The 21653-nt window shown below is 35.2% G+C and overlaps 3 protein-coding genes, 1 non-coding gene and 1 pseudogene across 4 annotated transcripts; all 5 read left to right on the top strand.

Annotated features, from left to right (window-relative positions):
- Positions 1-6987: 6987 nt before the first annotated feature.
- LOC122033858 lies at positions 6988-10539 on the top strand (annotated as a pseudogene).
- Positions 10540-10795: 256 nt separating this feature from the next.
- On the top strand, positions 10796-11506 carry LOC122034582 (30S ribosomal protein S2, chloroplastic). The gene has a single exon (XM_042593889.1). The coding sequence runs from the start codon at positions 10796-10798 to the stop codon at positions 11504-11506; it is 711 nt and encodes a 236-aa protein (XP_042449823.1).
- Positions 11507-11730: 224 nt separating this feature from the next.
- Positions 11731-13065, top strand: LOC122034581 (ATP synthase subunit a, chloroplastic). The gene has a single exon (XM_042593888.1). The coding sequence runs from the start codon at positions 11764-11766 to the stop codon at positions 12505-12507; it is 744 nt and encodes a 247-aa protein (XP_042449822.1). The 5' UTR covers positions 11731-11763; the 3' UTR covers positions 12508-13065.
- Positions 13066-13346: 281 nt separating this feature from the next.
- On the top strand, positions 13347-21303 carry LOC122035353 (ATP synthase subunit alpha, chloroplastic). The gene has a single exon (XM_042594757.1). It carries the CDS (start codon positions 15947-15949, stop codon positions 17468-17470), a length of 1524 nt encoding a protein of 507 aa, XP_042450691.1. The 5' UTR covers positions 13347-15946; the 3' UTR covers positions 17471-21303.
- On the top strand, positions 19266-19353 carry TRNAS-GCU. Its single transcript has one exon. It is a non-coding gene; the product is annotated as a tRNA-Ser (tRNA).
- Positions 21304-21653: the final 350 nt, after the last annotated feature.

The following is a 21653-nucleotide window of genomic DNA, read 5'->3' as shown; positions in this document are numbered from 1 at the left end:
GCTGTAAAAACATAATACCCTTGGCAGCGGTCCAAGGTGTTCAACGGAAATAAAATACAAGAAAAACAAAAGCAAATAAGTGAAGATCTAACCTTAGAAAGACAGTGATTGCAAGAGAACTAAAAAAGGAGCCCGGTGAAGATGTTCAGTTCGCAGAGAGGGCATCGTCGGAGATGTTCGGCAAAGACAGAGTGAGGAGGTTGCGAGATTAGGGTTAGCGGGAGAGAAGTTCGGTGGAGGGAGGGGAGGAACTCGCGATTTAGGTTTTGTGAGTGAGATCGCGAAATTAGAGAAGTTGGTGTGAGGGAGGTCGCGATTTAGGTTTTGTGAGTGAGCTCGCAAAATTAAAGGGAGTTCGCTAGTATTTTGTTCACAAAGGCAGGCGGTTCCCGAGAGTTACTTGGCAAAAAATAATCCTACGCGCGCCATTCATCAATTGCAACAGTTCTACAAAAGTGTTGCCTTTACTAATAACAAAGGCAACACTTCTAAATAATGTGTTGTATTTTAGTTATAATGCAACACTTATTTGTAAGTATTGTATGTTTTTTCTAAAATTTGATATATAGCAACACTTTATTAAAGTGTTGCTTCTAAAGTGATACCTTAGGCTCATTTTGTAGTAGTGTACATAACTCCTTATGTAGGGAACCATGATGACTTCAAGTCCAAGGACTAGTAGTCATACTAATAGTCACATGAGAAAGTATATGACACTCATATAACGATCCATGATACTTTCTCATGGCGGGTCATTCAGTATACATTCTCCAATGCATACCCATGTGTCAACATGATATCTCCATATCCATGACTTGTGAGATCAAGTCATCGAGTTGACCTACATGCTAGTCTCGTCACATTAACATTGTCCTTGAATGCTAATACTTGACTAGGAATGATTAAGAGTAGTGTTCCCTATATCATCTCACTATCGATTCAACCAATCGATTGATATAGGTAAGAACCTTCTACTCAAGGATGCTATTATACTTAGTTATTTAGCACCAATACAAATAAGCATAATAACCATAAACAAATGCCTTTATATATATAAGAAATATGATACAATGAGTCCATACAACAATCATCAAATGATTGGCTCTAGGGCTCTAACTAACATGAGAAGATCGGATGGTCAACCTAGGGTCAACAGCTTCTTCAAGCTCCTCCCTTTGACCGTCATGTGTTGCTTGCACCCTCCTCGTAACTCCGTCTCGAGTGGACCTTCCACCGCTCCAATTTTGTACATTATAAATTTGAAACTCAAGTTACATTCGAGTTTAAACTATTTACAACAGAAATATAAAATAAAGGAAGACACGACGCGCAGGTCGCGAATCATGTACAACATGCACAAACACATAAAATGGCACGCAGGCCATATTATGAATTACAACACATATTTCCAATCAAATTGGGTTCTTTGGGCCATGACCATCACAAAATGATACATAATTCTAAATTATATAATTTTCATAAATTTCTATAATTTTTCTAATATTTTTACGATTTTATGAGTCGCAACTTCCCGGCGGTCCCGATTAGCTATTTTCGGGCGCGATCGCGGGACAATGCCCCTTGCGGGGTTAGGGGCAGCACTCCTTCTCGCGAAATGAATCTCATGAGTGTCCTACGATGATCTTACAGTGCCTTAGCCCGCTGTCCCAAAATATTTTGGGCGAGACCTTGCCGATTCGGAGGCTGTTTCTCGGTAGTCGAAGCCTACAAGTGTCCAAACACTTGTTGCTTCGCTTCTACGAGAAAAATACCCATAAAATACATAAAAATCATAAAATCACAGAAACTTAAAGATCCTTAATTTTTAATAAAAATTAAAATAAAACATGTACACGCTTCGCACGTGGCTCTGATACCAATATTGGGATTTTCGAGCCGCAAAAACCGCATTTTGCATTGCGGAAACCTCGAAATCCCATGCCACCGGATCCGTGCGAAGTTATAAAACAAAATTTTCATGTACATGTTTTCTAAACCTAGATCTACTCTAGATCTACACGGTAGAGAGATTACCCTTGATGCGAAGCCCTTCGCTTATCCCGCTCGTCCAAGTTTGCCGGATCTCGAGAGTGTTCAAGTGGGCACTCCTCTATACGTATCCACACGAACGATTAGGTGGATAAAAACCAAACAAAAGGTGTGCTAGCACCTTTGAAGGTTCGGCCAAGGTGGAGGAGAGGGAGAAGAAGATGAGAGGAGGAAGAAGGAGGTTACAAAAACCAAAATGAAACTCACACAAGAGTAAAGTGGTCGGCCACTTCACAAAGCTTTTAAACCTCCATGGGATATCAAGAGTCAAGGCTCTTGATCTCCCTCATGAGGTGGCACACACATGTGCTAGCTTTGATGATGTGGCACATCATCTTTAGTCCACTTAATGCCAACTCACAAATGAGGTGGCAATGGTCAAGTCAAACTTGACCTTTCATCTTCCTCTCAAGTCAAGTCAAACTTGACCACTTCTCTCCCATGGTTGATCAAATCTAAGCATTGATTCAAGTCAATTTTGATTTAATGAATCTCTATTCATTGAATTAAATTAGCTCAATGAGTCTAAGTCCAAATTAGACTCATTTAACACATGAACCAAATTGAGTCCAACTCAATTAGTTTACTTTGGATTACTCTTAATCCAATTTGGTTCATCATATGAACCTAATCCTCTTGGTTCACCAAATGAACCTAATCTCCATCTAATTGCCCTTTGTGTGTGACCCTATAGGTTCTTCTAACATTGGCAATGCTCCTAAACCCATTTAGAAGCAGAAGTAATGAGCGGTATCTAGCAACACATCATTACTACCCAAGTTACAAGAATGTTGAGATCCAACATCACTTTGTGACTACTAATTGTGAATCTTCACAATATGTGACAATGTCCTTCTATCCTAGATATCTAGATTAATCAATGTGAGGCATAGACCGTGTCATCCTCTAATCAATCTAAATCTTGAACTCCAAGTAGACTCACTCAATCAAATGAGCTCAACATCTCATATTGACTCATTTGAGCATGACCATGCACTTAGTGGTCTCACTCTATCAAGAATAATGATGTCACTCCCGTTATATATGAGGGATAAATCCCATCTACATCACTCACATCCCTCCGCATAATTTGTTACATACCAAGTAATCACCTTTATAGTCCACCCAGTTATGGGTGACGTTTGACGAAGCCAAAGTATGCAACTCCTAATATAGGGAACCATGGTGACTTCAGGTCCAAGGACTAATAGTCATAATAATAGCCACATGAGAAAGTATATGACACTCATATAACGATCTATACTACTTTCTCATGGCGGGTCATTCAATATACATTTTCCAATGCATACCCAAGTGTCAACTTGATATCTCTATATCCATGATTTGTGAGATCAAGTCATCGAGTTGACCTAAATGCTAGTCTTGTCGCATTAACATTGTCCCTGAATGTTAATACTTGACTAGGAATGATTAAGAGTAGTGTTCCCTATATCATTTCACTATCGATTCAACCAATCGATTGATATAGGTAAAAACCTTCTACTCAAGGACGCTATTATACTTAGTTATTTGGCACCAATACAAGTAAGTATAATAACCATAAACAAATGCCTTTATTTACATAAGAAATATGATACAATGAATCCATACAATAATCTTCAAATGATTGGCTCTAGGGCTCTAACTAACAAGTCGTAGGGATTTTATTTAGCTATTCATTGAATTTTAGCTAAATAAAAATGTATATATTAGTGACGCAGGACTCTGATTCGAGATGAGTATCTCGACGTCGGATTTGACTAGATTGGACCTTCTATTTGTGACAGGTACCTTGACTTATCTTTTATATAATGTCATGTTGATATGCTTAGTAGATTTTAATAAATAGTAATAATTATGTTTATATCTGCATCGGTATGTCACTATTTGTTTCCGAGCATGTTTTGTTTGTTACCTGTTTAGCATTCATGCCCCTGTATATTATTTATGTTATAGAGGTAGTGACATACCATGCCATATGATATACCGGACTAGTCATTTACCATATCTAACCTGTGTACCTAGATCTATTTATTTGATGCATTTATTTTTGGTATATGTTTTATGGAGGTAGATATGGTCAGGATTTATATGCTTAGTATCATGTACCATCTCGTATGATTACATGCTGTGCGATAGTGGGCTCCATTATTGTTGAGCACATCGCCAGTTACATGGATCTGCACACACAACCACTCATGGGTTAGTGGTTTTTATTCAGGTAGGGTGTGTTGCAGCAGATTGCTCTGTTTGGCTCCGTTGGTCTGCTCATGGGTAGTGTGACGTAGCGTTGTAACCGGCAGGGATCCCTCCTCTGGATTGTCTCAAGGAGATGAGAGCATTGCGCTCCCCTACTTATGATTTGGGGTAGGAGGATAGATGTACTCTGACAGCATCCCGTCCACTCAGTCACTCATCAGGAGCAGTGACGGCAGAGTGCACGGTTGTCACAGCCCTACCCACTCGGTCTCACCATGTGTGAGATAGCTAACTAGCGTCAGGGGTGACTAGGATATGTCCTTGGCATCATATGCATATTTGCATTTATTGCATGTGTTTGCTCCACTTTATTTGCTGCATATTGGATGGATGCATATGATTGACATGCATACAGGGACATGTATTTTCGGTCTAACGACCTTGTTATCCTGATAGGAGGTTCTGGTGAGTACAGCTTCTCCCCTTATCTTCCGTTTTGCATTATTTTATTACTTCTGGAGACTATATGTATATTTATCAGTGTTGGTTATTATTTACTATGCATGTCAACTAGGTATTTGCTGGGTGTTGGACTCACCCCCCGTTATTACCATTTCAGGTTGAGGCTGTTCGGAGGAGTTCCAATGGCTAGTTTCCCCCTCCAGGTTGCGAGGATTTCTGTTTTGGATTTTCTCTTTGGTTTTCTTATTATGTTATCATCTACGTTTCCAGACTTGTACCTTTTGGCATTTGGATCTTGTATGATCCCTTATTCTCGATTGGTTTTCGTTTGGATGTATACTGGTGATTTAAGTTTTATGGGTGTAGTTGAGTAGGATATAAGATTTGAGTTTTATGGGTGTAGTTGAGATGTTTTCCTTATCATTTCTTATGTTTGGTTTTTACTATTAAACTGCGTTGGTGCTTGCTTAATATATATTGTTATTGTTCCAGCCGTGTTGGCTGAGGTATATATGTGACCCTGAGGGCATTGTAGGAAGTTTCATATTATCACCCGTATAGGGGAGATGCTGTCGAAATTTCTTCTGGCAAAGACTACCTGGGGCGTGACAATATTTTTGGTATCAGAGCCCCGAAGCCCCAGAAGTACCCTGACCTGGCCGACTGCGACCACTCACTACACCAGATATGGGTCCAGAGACCACCTCACCACAGCCTGCTCCCTGGGGCAGTCAGTTTGCTTTTATTGCAAACTGCCTGGGCACCTGAGCTGAGATTGTTCGCTAAAGGCTCAGCATATGGCTTCTGGAGTGTCTGGTCATGGAGGATACCCCAGTCAAACAGGGACTTATCGAGGAGGGCAGAGAGCCCAATCTTCGCATAGCTAGCAGAGGACAGCTCCCCCGACAGTAGCTGCATATGGCATGCATGGACAGGAGCACTCCAGTGCCCTTATGGTACCACAGGGTTCTGATGTGGGACCTCGGTATCAGCTGTAGCCCCAGCCACTGGTACAGTACCAGTCATAGCCTCTAGTCCAGTATCAGCCATAGTCACAACCACTGGTCCAGTACCAGTCACAGCCCCAGCCGCCGGTCCAGTATCAGTGTCAGCCTACATATCCATCTCTGGCTCAGTACCCGGCACCGTCACAGTGTTAGGATCAGACTCAGGCGCAGTAGCCTTTTGCGACACTACCACCTCCACCACTGCAAGAGACTAGCCGTATTCATGCAGTTACTAGAGAGGATGCACAGCGGGCCGACGGATCCATTTTCTGCGGTATGGTTTTACTTTATGCATTATCCGCTGATATGCTGATAAATATTGTAGCTCACATTGTTTTATTTCTCGTGCCTTTTTGAGGGACATAGGTAGACTACCTACTCTTAGAATGCAGCGACTGACTGTCTCCCTACCGTCCGATGATACATTGGACGTCACATAGGAGGTCAGAGGTTATCCGTTAGACTTTGGCAACATGATAGTTACGGTAGATCTTTTAGTACTGGAAATGGTCGAGTTTTATATTATTCTTGGCATGAATTGGCTGTCAGCATATCATGCCACTGTTGATTGCCAGACGAGGGTGGTCACATTCCGGCCTCTGAACCAATCCTCATGGAATTTCACTGGCATCAGAGATGATGACATATCAACTATTTCGATGATTTAGGCTCAAAAGCTGCTGTCACATGGCTGTCAGGGTTTTCTATTATCTTTGATTACTATTGAAGACTGCAGTAGTTCTCAACTCTCCGATGTTCCAGTAGTCCGAGAGTATCCGGATGTATTTCCAAAGGAGCTACTAGGTTTGCCTCCCAGAAGGTAAGTGGAGTTTTCTATTGAGTTGATTCCGGGGACCGCACTAGCATCGAAAGCTCCATATCGTATGGCGCCGAAAGAGTTGGATGAGCTAAAGGTTCAACTCCAGGAGTTATTGAACAGGAGATTTATTCACCCTAGTGTTTCTCCGTGGGGTTCTCCGATATTGTTCATCAAGAAAAAGGATGTTACTCTGAGGTTATGCATCGATTACTGACAGCTAAATGCAGTGACTGTTAGAAATAAGTACCCTTACCATGGATGGTAGATTTGTTTGATCAGCTCAGGGGTACATCAGTATATTCTAAGATTGATCTGCGGTCTGGATATCATCAGCTGAGAGTTAAGGAATCTGATATTCAGAAGACAACATTCCGTACCAGATACGAACATTATGAATTCTTAGTAATGCTATTTGGGCTTACCAATGCTCCAGCGGTGTTTATGGATTTGATGAACCACATCTTTCTGGAGTATCAAGATCAATTTGTTGTTGTCTTTATCGACGACATTTTGATCTACTCGCGTTCTGAGGAGGAGCATGTGTTGGTTCTTTCGGGCCGCGAAAACCACTTTTTCGCGTCGCGGAAACCCCGAAACCCCCTCCATGAATCCGTGCGAAGAAAAAAATAAAAACAAAAATACGAGTACGAGTTTCTAAAGTCTATAGATCTACACTAGAACTATATGTTAAGAGTTTTACCCTTGATGCGTGCCTTTCGCGAATCCCGCTCGTCCAAGGTGTCAGATCTCAAGTTGTCAAGATAGACAACTCTCTATGCGTATTCACATGAACAAAGAGGGAGAAAAACCAAACTAAAGTGTGCTAGCACCTTAGTAGGGAGAGAAGAAAGAACTCAAGGAGGAAGAAGATGTCAATTAGCCTTGAATGAAAAAAAAAAATGAATTCCCATTCATTTTGAGTGGTCGGCCACATCAAGTGTAACTCCTCTCATTAATGTGGCCGGCCACATTAAAGCAAAGGAGAAGATGTAACTTCCATTAGGTGGCACACTTATGTGTTATCTATGATGATGTGGCACACCATCATTGGCCACTTAATGCCAAGTCACAAATGATGTGGCATAAAGTCAAGTCAAACTTGACTCTTCCTCTTCCTCTCAAGTAAAGTCAAACTTGACTTAATCTCTCTCATGGTTGATCTAATCCAACCATTTAATTCAAGCCAATTTAATATAATGAATCTAATTCATTTAATTAAATTGATTAAATGAGTCATAATCTAAATTAGACTCATTGAACACATGAATCAACTTGAGTCTAACTCAATTAGCCTAATTAGGATAACTCTTAATCCAATTTGATTTATCACATGAATCTAATCCTCTTGGTTCATCATATGAACCTAATCTCCATCTAATTGTCCTTAGTGTGTGACCCTATAGGTTCTTGTAACGTTGGAAATGCACCTAAACCCATTTAGGAGCATAAGTAATGAGCGGTATCTACCAACACATCATTACTACCCAAGTTACAAGAATGTTGAGATCCAACATCACCTTGTGACTACTAATTGTGACTCCTCACAATATATGACATTGTCCTTCTATCCTACACATCTAGATTGATCAATGTGAGGCATAGACCGTGTCATCCTCTGACCAATCTAAATCTTGAACTCCAAGTAGACTCACTAAATCAAATGAGCTCAATATCTCATATTGACTCATTTGGGCATGGCCATGTACTTCGTGGTCTCACTCTATCAAGAATATTGATGTCACTCCCTTCATATAGGAGGGATAGATCCCATCTATATCAATCACATCCCTCCACATAATTTGTTACATACCCAGTAATCGCCTTTATAGTCCACCCAGTTACGGGTGACGTTTGACAAAACAAAAGTACATAACTCCTTATGTAGGGATCCATGGTGACTTCAGGTCTAAGGACTAGTAGTCATACTAATAGCCACATGAGAAAGTATATGACACTCATATAACGATCTATGATACTTTCTCATAGCGAGTCATTCAGTATACACTCATATAAATATTTTTCGGAGATATTTATTTTCCTGGAGAAGCAGATAAGATATCTAGGCATAGTGGCATTTTTATACCACCGAAAACAAAAAAAAATTCTAAGGAATCAAAAAAATTGAAAAATTGGATCTATGTCCAACGGATCACACCCACAAAGAAAAAGTATTTTGTTTTGGTTCGACCCGTAGTCACATATGAAATAACTGATGGCATAAATTTAGCAACACTTTTTCCTCAAGATCTCTTGCGGGAAAAGGATAATGTCCAACTTAGAGTTGTCAATTATATCCTTTATGGAAATGGCAAGTCAATTCGAGGAATTTTTCACACAAGTATTCAATTAGTTCGCACTTGTTTAATATTGAATTGGGATCCAGAACAAAATGGTTCTCCGAAAGAGATTCGTGCTTCCTTTATTGAGGTAAAGGGAAATGATCTGATTCGAAATTTCATGAGAATTGAGTTAGTAAAGTCCAGCATTTCGTATATCGGAAAAAGATATGATAGGGCAAGTTCAGGATTGATTTCCGATAATGGATTAGATCGTACAAATATAAATCCTTTTTACTGCAAGGTTAGTATTCAATTACTTACACAACATCAAGGTACTATTGGTACATTGTTGAATCGAAATAAGGAATGCCAATCTTTGATAATTTTGTCATCATCCAATTGTTCTCGAATTGGTCCATTCAATGGTTCGAAATATAACATGATAAAAGAATCGGATCCCATAATCCCAATTAAGGATTTGTTGTGTCCTTTGGGGACTATTGTCCCTAAAATGGTAAATTTATATTCATTTTACCATTTAATAACTTATAATCAGATTTTGTTAAAGAAATATTTGCTACTTGGTAATTTTCAACAGACTTTCCAAGTACTTGAAGTACTTAAATACTGTTTAATAGATGAAAATAGGAGGATTTATAATCCCGATCCATGCAGTAACATCATTTTGAATCCATTCCATTTGAATTGGCATTTTCTCCATCACGATTATTGGGAAGAGACATCTACAATAATTAGCCTTGGACAATTTTTTTGTGAAAATATATGTCTATTTAAATACAAATCGCACATAAAAAAATCTGGGCAAATTATAATTGTTGATGTTGACGCTTTAATTATAAGATCCGCTAAGCCCTATTTAGCCACTCCAGGAGCAACTATTCATGGCCATTATGGTAAAATATTTTACGAAGGAGATACATTAGTTACATTTATATATGAAAAATCAAGATCTGGTGACATAACACAAGGTCTTCCAAAAGTGGAACAAATCTTAGAAGTACGTTCAATTGATTCAATATCAATGAACCTTGAAAGGAGAGTTGAAGGTTGGAACAAAGGTATACCAAAAATTTTTGGAATCCCCTGGGGATTCTTGATTCAAGCCGAGCTAACCATAGCTCAAAGTCGTATCTCTTTGGTTAATAAAATCCAAAGGGTTTATCGATCTCAGGGGGTACAGATCCATAATAGACATATAGAGATTATTGTACGTCAAGTAACATCAAAGGTGTTGGTTTCAGAAGATGGAATGTCTAATGTTTTTTCACCTGGGGAATTAATTGGATTGTTGCGAGCGGAACGAGTGGGGCGCGCTTTGGACGAAGCGATCTCTTATCGCGCAATCCTATTGGGAATAACAAGGACATCTTTGAATACTCAAAGTTTCATATCCGAAGCAAGTTTTCAAGAAACCGCTCGAGTTTTAGCAAAAGCTGCTCTACGAGGTCGTATTGATTGGTTGAAAGGCCTGAAAGAGAATGTTGTTCTAGGTGGAATTATACCTGTTGGTACAGGATTCAAAAAATTAGTGCACCATTCAAGTAAGGACAAAAACTTTTATTTGGAAATCAAAAGAAAGAATCTATTTGACTTGGAAATAAAAGATCTTTTGTTACACCATAGAGAATTATTTTGTTCTTATGTACCAAACAATTTCCATGAGACATTAGAACAATCATTTACGCGATTTCATGATTCCTAAGAGCGGATTCTTTTACTTTAACTATCTTTTAATTATCTGTTTTTTAATTATCTGGTCTGGCTTTTCTTTTAACTTAACTATCTTGTTCTTGTTTGAATATTGATAAAAAAATAAGTAATTAAAAGACATTAATGGTTTGTACTGTGTATTAAAGGTCAATTCCCGGCAGAAGGTTCCATCGGAACAATTACTTATTTCAAAGTACCTCGTCTCTTTGTTAAAGTTAAAAAAAAAACAAAAAGGAAGTGTGAGAAAAATGACAAGAAGATATTGGAACATTAATTTAGAAGAGATGATGGAGGCCGGAGTTCATTTTGGTCATGGTACTAAGAAATGGAATCCTAGAATGGCCCCTTACATCTCTGCAAAGCGTAAAGGTATTCATATTACAAATCTCACTGGAACTGCTCGTTTTTTATCAGAAGCCTCTGATTTAGTTTTTGATGCGGCAAGTAAGGGAAGAACCTTCTTAATTGTTGGTACCAAAAATAAAGCAGCAGATTCAGTAGCATCGGCTGCAATAAGAGCCCGGTGTCATTATGTTAATAAAAAATGGCTTGGTGGTATGTTAACAAATTGGTCTACTACGGAAACGAGACTTCAAAAGATCAGGGATTTAAGAGCAGAACAAAAGATGGGTAAACTCAACCGTCTTCCCAAAAGAGATGCGGCAATATTGAAGAGAAAATTATTTACCTTGCAAACATATCTCGGCGGTATCAAATATATGACGAGGTTGCCTGATATTGTGATCATCGTTGATCAGCAAGAAGAATATACGGCTCTTCGAGAGTGTGTAATTTTGGGTATTCCGACGATTTGTTTAATCGATACAAATTGTGACCCGGATCTCGCAGATATTTCGATTCCATCCAACGATGATGCTATAGCTTCAATCCGATTGGTTCTTAACAAATTAGTATCCGCAATTTGTGAGGGCCGCTCTAGCTATATAAGAAATCCTTGATTATGATTAAGGGGGGATTTTTGGATTCGGTTACTATTCTTGAATTAAATAAAAAAAGCAAAAAGGTAAGTGCGGGCATATTGATAATATGTTATTATATTACGTGATTTCTTGGTATCCTATGTAAATTCTTGATATCTTAAATATACAATTAATGAATACGATTTTTGATTCATATTGGTGAGTTGAAAAAGAGATAGAGATGGTTGAATCAAAATAATTTATTTTTTGAAGTTCAATTTCTGCTAGAGGACAATATGAATGTTATACCATGTTCCATTAAAACACTCAAAGGGTTATACGATATATCGGGTGTAGAGGTAGGCCAACATTTATATTGGCAAATAGGAGGTTTACAAATCCATGCCCAAGTACTTATCACTTCTTGGGTAGTAATTGCTATCTTATTAGGTTCAGTCATTATAGCTGTTCGGAATCCACAAACCATTCCGACCAACGGTCAGAATTTCTTTGAATATATCCTTGAATTTATTCGAGACTTAAGCAAAACCCAGATTGGAGAAGAATATGGCCCTTGGGTTCCCTTTATTGGAACTATGTTCCTCTTTATTTTTGTTTCTAACTGGTCAGGTGCTCTTTTACCTTGGAAAATTATACAGTTACCTCATGGAGAATTAGCTGCACCCACGAATGATATAAATACTACTGTTGCTTTAGCTTTACTCACGTCCGTCGCATATTTTTATGCGGGTCTTAGCAAAAAAGGATTGGGTTATTTTGGGAAATACATTCAACCAACCCCCATCCTTTTACCAATTAACATCCTAGAAGATTTCACAAAACCTTTATCTCTTAGTTTTCGACTTTTCGGAAATATATTAGCCGATGAATTAGTAGTTGTTGTTCTTGTTTCTTTAGTCCCTTCAGTAGTTCCTATACCTGTCATGTTTCTTGGATTATTTACAAGTGGTATTCAAGCTCTTATTTTTGCAACCTTAGCCGCGGCTTATATAGGTGAATCCATGGAAGGTCATCATTAACTAGCTTTTCAAATAGTCTTTTTTTTTTAATTCTATTATTAAGCAAGCTTATCCCACATGATTCATGATAATCCAATTGGATGGGTAAGATAATAGTGTATGATTCCATCATCTAGAATTGTAGGAGAAAAGATAGACAATATTCCAACAGAATTCTAAAAAAAAGAAGGGCTGGGGAGGTTATAGTTAGAGTATAATATATGTAATAATGTCTATAGGCTCTAAACCCCCGTCTATTTTTCTAGGAATTATTCTATTCCAGAATCAATTAAAAAAATTAGGATGGTTTACATTATGGAAGAAAAGAATGGATATGTGATATTAGAATCACATTAAATATTTTTTAGTTATATGAGATAAGTCTATCCATAATATCGCTATATTACATAACTATATAATATTTATTATTATATTTATTTTTTTATTTTTATTATAGTATTGTAAGGCTATAATTTATATTTTTCCTAATTACAACCAATCCTATAATCATAATCTGGATCCTCATTATTCATATTTGTTATGTTATATATGAACAATATACAACATAAAATAAATATATATATATTCTTAATTCCTTAATTCTTATATTTTTATATTAAAATATTCAAAAATTTTGTTATTATTTTATTTATTATTTGATAATATGTATAATATACAATACAAATTACAAATAATATAATTTATTATAATTATAAATAAATAATTAATATTATAAATAAATAATTAATAAATAAATTTTTAATTTAAGTTAAGATATTAATAATTAATATCTATTGGTACTTTTTTATTACTATTACATATTAATATATATATATTTTTTTATTATATTAATTTTTATTTATATTAATTTATATTTATATTGAATTAATTTGGTATTAAATTAATTTGATAATTTGATTGATATTGATTGCAGTTCACACTGTATTTAGATAGATTTCAATATCAGTCCTTCTCTTCTAGCAATTTTTTTTGAATGAAAAAATAAATAAACTTAACAATAGTGTAGTGTAGTAAAGAACGAAGAATTAAATGAAAGAATGGTTCGAAACAAAGAAATACAATAGTTACAACTGTATGCATATGGATTTACAAAAACTCTATGATAGTTAAAAACTAAAAACGAGATAGTTCTGATGATTCCGTTTTTTAATTTAAAAATTAATATTATTATTTCAACTTGTGGATCTTAATTAAAAGTAATAATTGATTGGTTGATTGTATCATTAACCATTTTTTCTTTTTTGTTTTGTGTGAGGAACTTACCATGAATCCACTGATTTCTGCCGCTTCCGTTATTGCTGCTGGATTGGCCGTGGGGCTTGCTTCTATTGGACCTGGAGTTGGTCAAGGTACTGCTGCAGGCCAAGCTGTAGAAGGTATTGCGAGACAACCGGAAGCAGAGGGTAAAATACGAGGTACTTTATTGCTTAGTCTAGCTTTTATGGAAGCTTTAACAATTTACGGACTGGTTGTGGCATTAGCACTTTTATTTGCGAATCCTTTTGTTTAATCCTCAAAATATAAAAAAAGTCTCTAAGAGACTTTTTTCTTATTAACTCTTAACTTGGAATTTTCCTTTGCTTCTTAGAATTATATTAACACGTTACTAAAAAATTACTTATTTATTGAGACAATACCTAGGAAGGGTTGATTTGAAGATGAGGAATTACCGCATTCACTTGCTTTCTTCCTTTCTGTCTTTAGCTTAGTACAATAGAAAACTTTTTTATTTTCATTGTTTGGAAGTGTTTCAACAAATGAAATATTTTTCAATTGATATCAGATCTAAAACCTAAGTCTAAAGTCTAAGTAAAGTATCTTATTAGAAAACTTTTAAAAATGTAAAAAAATTTAAACAAAACAAATGAAATTACTAGATTTCTTTTATTCTCATTAAATAAATAAAGTGGAAATAAAAAAAAAAAAGAAATCGATCAAAAAAAGGGCGATCGGAGTGATACAAAGAGAACTCTGTTCTTTGTTAGTCCTATCCAAAAGAAAAGAGAGGAGAATATATGAAAAATGTAATTGATTCTTTCGTTTACTTGGGCCACTGGCCATACGCCGGAAGTTTCGGGTTTAATACCGATATTTTAGCAACAAATCCAATAAATCTAAGTGTAGTGCTTGGTGTATTGATTTATTTTGGAAAGGGAGTGTGTGCGAGTTGTTTATTTCCAGAATAGGATGGATCCATCCATCTGCACTTATGGTATTTATAAGGGATAGGGGAAATAGTAAAAAAGTGCACAATCTCGACGAATTTCTTCTGAATAAATTAAGAAATTATATGCAAGAACCATAGCATTTCGTGATTTATTGGTAAATCCACTTTGATTCTCTATCAACCAATAATGCGAGACCTTTAACATGGTTAAAGCTAAATTGTTTAAAGTCCGGACAAAACATGGTATTCTTTCTACCACTACGTTAGTAACCAAATAGTTCAAAAAAATTGGTAATTTATTTGATTTTGATATATAACACTCATATCAATAAATAAATTGAAACTATTTACGAGATAAAAAAAGGAAACAAAGTTCCTTTTTTATCTAATGCCGAATCGACGACCTATGTATAAAAAAGAGGAATTTTTGGACTTGAAGAAACAAAAATATAATATAATTATTATTATTTTAATTTTTATTATCATATTTCCTTTTTTCATTCAAAAAAATGAAAAAAAAAAAGTACAAATAAAAAAACAACTTTGCTGACAATTTTAGATTTTGATCTGGTCTAGTCGGAAGAGTCTTCCTAATATTCTGGTTTTTTATTTTATAAGTTTTGATATGTTTAACTACAAACAGAAAAGAGAAGGTAGGCTCATTACATTAAAAAAGCTATGGGAATACTCATACCATAAATAAATAATTGAGCGTGAGAGCCAAATGAATCGAAAGATTCATGTTTGGTTCGGGAAGAGATCATGGAAGTTGTGAAATTAATGGTAAGATAATCTACTTTCATTAAATGATTTATTAGATAATCGAAAACAGAGGATTTTAAGTACTATTCGAAATTCGGAAGAATTACGTAAAGGGGCCGTTGAGCAGCTCGAAAGAGCCCGGACTTGCTTACGTAAAGTGGAAATAGAAGCAGATGAGTATCGAATGAATGGATACTCTGAAATAGAACGAGAAAAAGTAAATTTGATTAATGCCACTAGTGATAGTTTGGAACAATTAGAAAATTACAAAAATGAAACGCTTCATTTTGAACAAGAAAAAGCGATTAATCAGGTCCGACAACGAGTTTTCCAACAAGCCTTACAGGGAGCTCTAGGAACTTTGAATAGTTGCTTGAATAGTGAGTTACATTTCCGTATGATCCGTGCTAATATTCGCATTCTCGGAGCCATGCAAAAAATAACGGATTAGCCTTAGTTTCTAATTTAGGCATTATTTTTTTCCTTCCTAAAAAGAATAAAGAAACGCTAATGGTAACCCTTCGAGCCGACGAAATTAGTAATATTATCCGTGAACGTATTGAACAATATACTAGAGAAGTAAAGATTGTGAATACCGGTACCGTACTTCAAGTAGGCGACGGAATTGCTCGTATTCATGGTCTTGATGAAGTAATGGCAGGTGAATTAGTAGAGTTTGAAGAGGGTACAATAGGCATTGCTCTGAATTTGGAATCAAATAATGTTGGCGTTGTATTAATGGGTGATGGTTTGATGATACAAGAGGGAAGTTCCGTAAAAGCAACAGGACGAATTGCTCAGATACCCGTGAGTGAGGGTTACTTGGGTCGTGTTATAAATGCTCTGGCTAAACCTATTGATGGGAGAGGTGAAATTTCAGCTTCTGAATCTCGGTTAATTGAATCTCCTGCCCCAGGTATTATTTCGAGACGTTCTGTATATGAGCCTCTTCAAACGGGGCTTATTGCTATTGATTCTATGATCCCTATAGGACGCGGTCAGCGAGAATTAATTATTGGGGACAGACAGACCGGCAAAACAGCAGTAGCCACAGATACAATTCTCAATCAAAAAGGCCAAAATGTAATATGTGTTTATGTAGCTATTGGTCAAAAAGCATCTTCTGTGGCTCAGGTAGTGACTACTTTCCAGGAAAGAGGGGCGATGGAATACACTATTGTGGTAGCCGAAACGGCGGATTCACCTGCTACATTACAGTACCTCGCTCCTTATACGGGAGCGGCTCTGGCTGAATATTTTATGTATCGTGAACGACATACTTTAATAATTTATGATGATCTCTCCAAACAGGCACAAGCTTATCGCCAAATGTCTCTTCTATTAAGAAGACCTCCCGGTCGTGAAGCTTATCCAGGAGATGTTTTTTATTTGCATTCACGACTTTTGGAAAGAGCCGCTAAATCAAGTTCTAGTCTAGGTGAAGGAAGTATGACTGCTTTACCGATAGTTGAGACTCAATCTGGAGACGTTTCAGCTTATATTCCTACTAATGTAATTTCCATTACAGATGGACAAATATTCTTATCCGCCGATCTATTCAATGCCGGAATCCGACCTGCTATTAATGTCGGTATTTCTGTTTCCAGAGTAGGATCCGCAGCTCAAATTAAAGCCATGAAACAAGTAGCCGGCAAATTAAAATTGGAACTAGCGCAATTTGTGGAGTTAGAAGCCTTTGCACAATTTGCTTCTGATCTCGATAAAACTACTCAGAATCAATTGGCAAGAGGTCAACGATTACGCGAGTTGCTTAAACAATCCCAATCAGACCCTCTCGCGGTGGAAGAACAGATAGCTACTATTTATACCGGAGCGAATGGATATCTAGATTCGATAGAACTTGGACAGGTAAAGAAATTTCTCGGTCAGTTACGCAACTACTTAAAAAAGAATAAACCTCAATTTAAAGAAATTATATCTTCTACCAAGACATTCACCGAGGAAGCGGAATCACTTTTGAAGGAAGTTATTCAGCAACAGATCGAACTGTTTTTACTTCAAGAACAAACATAAATTTCTCACTTTTTTCTATTCTTAGTACAAGAATAATCGTTGAGAAATAGTTCTAATTCGAATGATTCAAAAAAGGTTTCTTGGTATAGCCATTTTTAAAATGGATGTAAATAAATTGCGTCCAATAGGATTTGAACCTATACTAAAGGTTTAGAAGACCTCTGTCCTATCCATTAGACAATGGACGCTTTTCATTCCTATTTTCTTCTTTTGTATTCTTAGTTCATATAAAAGATATTACCGGGAAAATCCTTTATAGAAAAAAGGATGTATATCTAAATTGATGGTGCATGTATTTATAATACATAATATGTAGCGGGTAGCGGGAATCGAACCCGCATCGTTAGCTTGGAAGGCTAGGGGTTATAGTCGACGTTGGTTGATCATTTTTAACGTCTCTAATTCAAAACTGAACATGAAATTTTTATTTCATTCGGCTCCTTTATGGAAGATTGATGTATTCATAGAGAAAGAATTACATCCATAACATCTATGTCAGCCTTTCTGTTTGAATGTATCCAAAACTATTTGCTTACTAGATGATCCCTCTAGAGGAGAGGGATTATATGAAATCCGTCTAGTCTAGTTACTTCGTTCTCTATTTCTACTGGCAGGATCCTGAGGAAAAGAATTTCGTTTCCACCGAGCTGAAACAATATGCGATGCGGATGGTTCTAGTAAACCAAAACCACTCTCTTCCAGCTTGTTTGGCTTCAATTTCCCTTTTACAACACCAAAATAGAAGATCTAGTTACGATTGGAACTAAATTTTTGTATCTTCATCCATGGATCCTTAGTCATACTTATTCAATTGGAAGACTGGATCCAGTTCAAAAAAATTATGTTTCACGACTACATAATCCATTTTTATTTTTAATAGGACTTTGGATACAAATCGTGAGAATGTATGTTCTTCCTCAAATATGCTATTGAGAGGTAAAGGATTAAACCTTTTTAAGAAATAAAGTTTTTGATCGGAGTATGAAAAAAAACGGAGATACCCCTTCCCTTAACTATTTAAGTTTTTAATAGAACGAATCACACTTTTACCACTAAACTATACCCGCTACATATACATTATTGTATATAAATGGACTATTTGTCGAACAAAGGAGTGAGACGCAATCAAGATAGGATCCAAATTATGGTGTTGACGCATATTTAGTCCTGTTAGCCGGGGACTTAAAAGGGTAAAGGGCCCAAAGCTTTTCAAATTTTCGAATTTTTTAAATAACATACATAAATTTCAATAAGACTATATATATCCTTGTTTTGTTGGATTGCTAGTATTTTCGGATTGAAAGGGTCATTGAAGCTAGACAAAAAGAGGTACTGGCCTGGCCGGTACTTAACTAAGACCCGGCCTGGGCCGGGGGAATAAATCTTTCGTACAAAATCAAAGAAGTAAGGTATTCTTTCTATTGTATTGTAGATACTTGTTTCGAATCATTATCTAAATGTAATTCCTAATCAAATTCGTTCTTTATTTACTCTGAACTTACTTATTTTATATTAATGAAAAATAGGAAATTCCTAATATAAAATTTTATAATTGCATTTTATTTAATTATAAAATAATAATTTATTTATAATATATACATATATATTTATATATTATAAATATATACTATATATGTAATAGTAATATATATGTAATAGTAATATATATTAATTAGTAATATATATTAATTCATAATATATGATATGAAATATGAAAATAAAATAAAGAAAATATTGAATTTTCCGTAATTTCTTTAATTTAAATTATTTCGATTTTCTTTTCCATTTGGAGTTTGGAGAGATGGCTGAGTGGACTAAAGCGTCGGATTGCTAATCCGTTGTACGAATTATTCGTACCGAGGGTTCGAATCCCTCTTTCTCCGCTCGCTCTGATTACTCGACCCGCTTGATACTTTCAATTTCGAACTTTCAAAAGGAATTGAAATTCCTTGAATTTATCATAGGTAAATTTATAGAATAGATAAAATAATAAGAAAAGTTTAGTAAGAAAAGTTTAGAAAAAAAAAATTATTCCTCACGTCCAGGATTACGTCCTGGATCATTAGATAAGAATCCGAAGATGAAGAGAGAAACAAAGAATATCACTACTGTGTAAACAAAGAGTTTAAGACTAAGCATTACACAACCTCCAAAATAATCTTATTTTCGAAAAAGGGAATAGATTACCTATTTTTTCTTTTCAACACATCTACTATTTTGTTTAATTTGTTTGTTTAATTTTACACGATCCCCTGCAAAAAAATTCAATTTTGGAAAAGAAAGTCATTTTTACAAATTTCTTTGTATTGTATGTAATAAGATTTTTCTTTCTTACTTACAACTTACAAAAAACTTCTTGTCATATCGACAATTAGGTATTGTAGGGGACCTAGACCCAGTAAACTCTTTGCTCACTGAAAGGTGAGAACGAGTAAATAAGCTGATCCAAATTCATCTTTGCGGTTATTTAATTAATATACAATAATTGAAATTTTTGAATCGAGGGTTTATAATAATAATGTAATACTTAGTCGATCTTATTCATTTTTCGAATTTTATTATCGAATAAATTATGAATCGATTTGGATTTGGCAAAATGAGTCTATTTGGCAAAGTATTAAAAATTTTATCGAAAACTTACAGCAGCTTGCCAAACAAAGGCTAATAGAAAAAAGAAAAGAGGTATAACAGGCATAACATCTACGATTGGATTGAAAACCGCATAAGCTTCAGGCAATTTGGCAAAGAAAAAACTGTTCGAATAAAGGACAGAATTAAGACAGATACAGATTAAGCTAAAGATATTAAGCATAACAAACATTTCGTTCTTGTGTATTAGATAATTTTATTTTGATTGAATTATTTTTATAAGGGAAAAATGAAAAAGAAAGGAATTCTACTTTCATACATTATCTTAATTGAATTCTACGTAATGATCAATGAATTTTTTACATTATATATAATTTATATGTCTTAAATCCTAGCAACAAAAATATGCTACATATGTATTTCATATATATTTATTTTTCATATGTATTTATTTATGTATTACGTATTATGTAATGTACTTTTTTAGGTATTTTTTTTGGGGGGGGTTGACCAATAACTAATAAGACTAGTAGTCTTTATTAGTGCCAAAGGATAAAAATGGGGCGTGGCCAAGCGGTAAGGCAGCGGGTTTTGGTCCCGTTATTCGGAGGTTCGAATCCTTCCGTCCCAGATCCTATCTATCAGAAACAGAAGATAGGATCACACTGTATCCCACATAAAAAAATCTTTAAGAGAACAAAAAGTTGTTCTGAATTCTTAGAATGTATTTTTTTTTTTCATTTTTAATTAAAATTATTTTTTGGTTTATCATTCACATTCAGAATATGCTCGTACTATGTTATATTCATTTTGAAGACTATGTTATATTCAATTTTAAGTTAGTTACCCATTTAACTAAATTGAATATAACATATTCATAAAATGTGAATTATCACATAATGCATTCTGAATTGCAGCGTGAAACAAAGGCATCCCTCTTCCCTTCCATACAACGCCTAAAGTAAAAAATCGATATCCCAATTTTTCTATGTGGAGATGATACTAAAAAGTAGCGAGTTTTTGTTACTAATTTCATCAGTTTCATCATCAGTCTTAGAAAACCTCTAAAGTTGTGGTATGGTAACAAAATAGGAGAATTGTCGGAATTCCATTTCTTTCTATCTTATATCTTAGATTCCTCAAATAAAAATTTTTGGAAATATATGTTTGTAAATCCATGTAATGTAAAGTAAGGATTGGGGGAAATTAGTATATTTCATATACTTGTACTTGAACTTTTTTATGAAATTGATGGAAAAATTCTCGAACCTGAAGTAAAAAAATAAAAAAAAATCCATATGATCATATAAAATAAACAAGGTAAAGTCCTATACTCATATATATAATATAATTGTAATTATATAATATATAATTTATATAATTGTAAATAATTACAATATGTTTAATAATATTTTTTTTATTTAATATTAATAATATTTAACATTTTTTTTATGAACTCTTGGTTGGTACTTGAAAAAGTATGATAAATCAATAGTTTCTAGAAATTTACGACCTTTTCTTTTGTTTTGGGGTCGTTGGACGAGTTTATTTGATTAATAATGGATTTTGCTCCAGTTTTTTAAACTAAACATAT

The sequence above is a fragment of the Zingiber officinale genome, chromosome 11B (genome assembly GCF_018446385.1).
Source record: "Zingiber officinale cultivar Zhangliang chromosome 11B, Zo_v1.1, whole genome shotgun sequence".
Classification (NCBI taxonomy): domain Eukaryota; kingdom Viridiplantae; phylum Streptophyta; class Magnoliopsida; order Zingiberales; family Zingiberaceae; genus Zingiber; species Zingiber officinale.
Note: the sequence above shows the minus strand (reverse complement) of the source record. Positions and strands in the feature narration are given on the sequence as shown.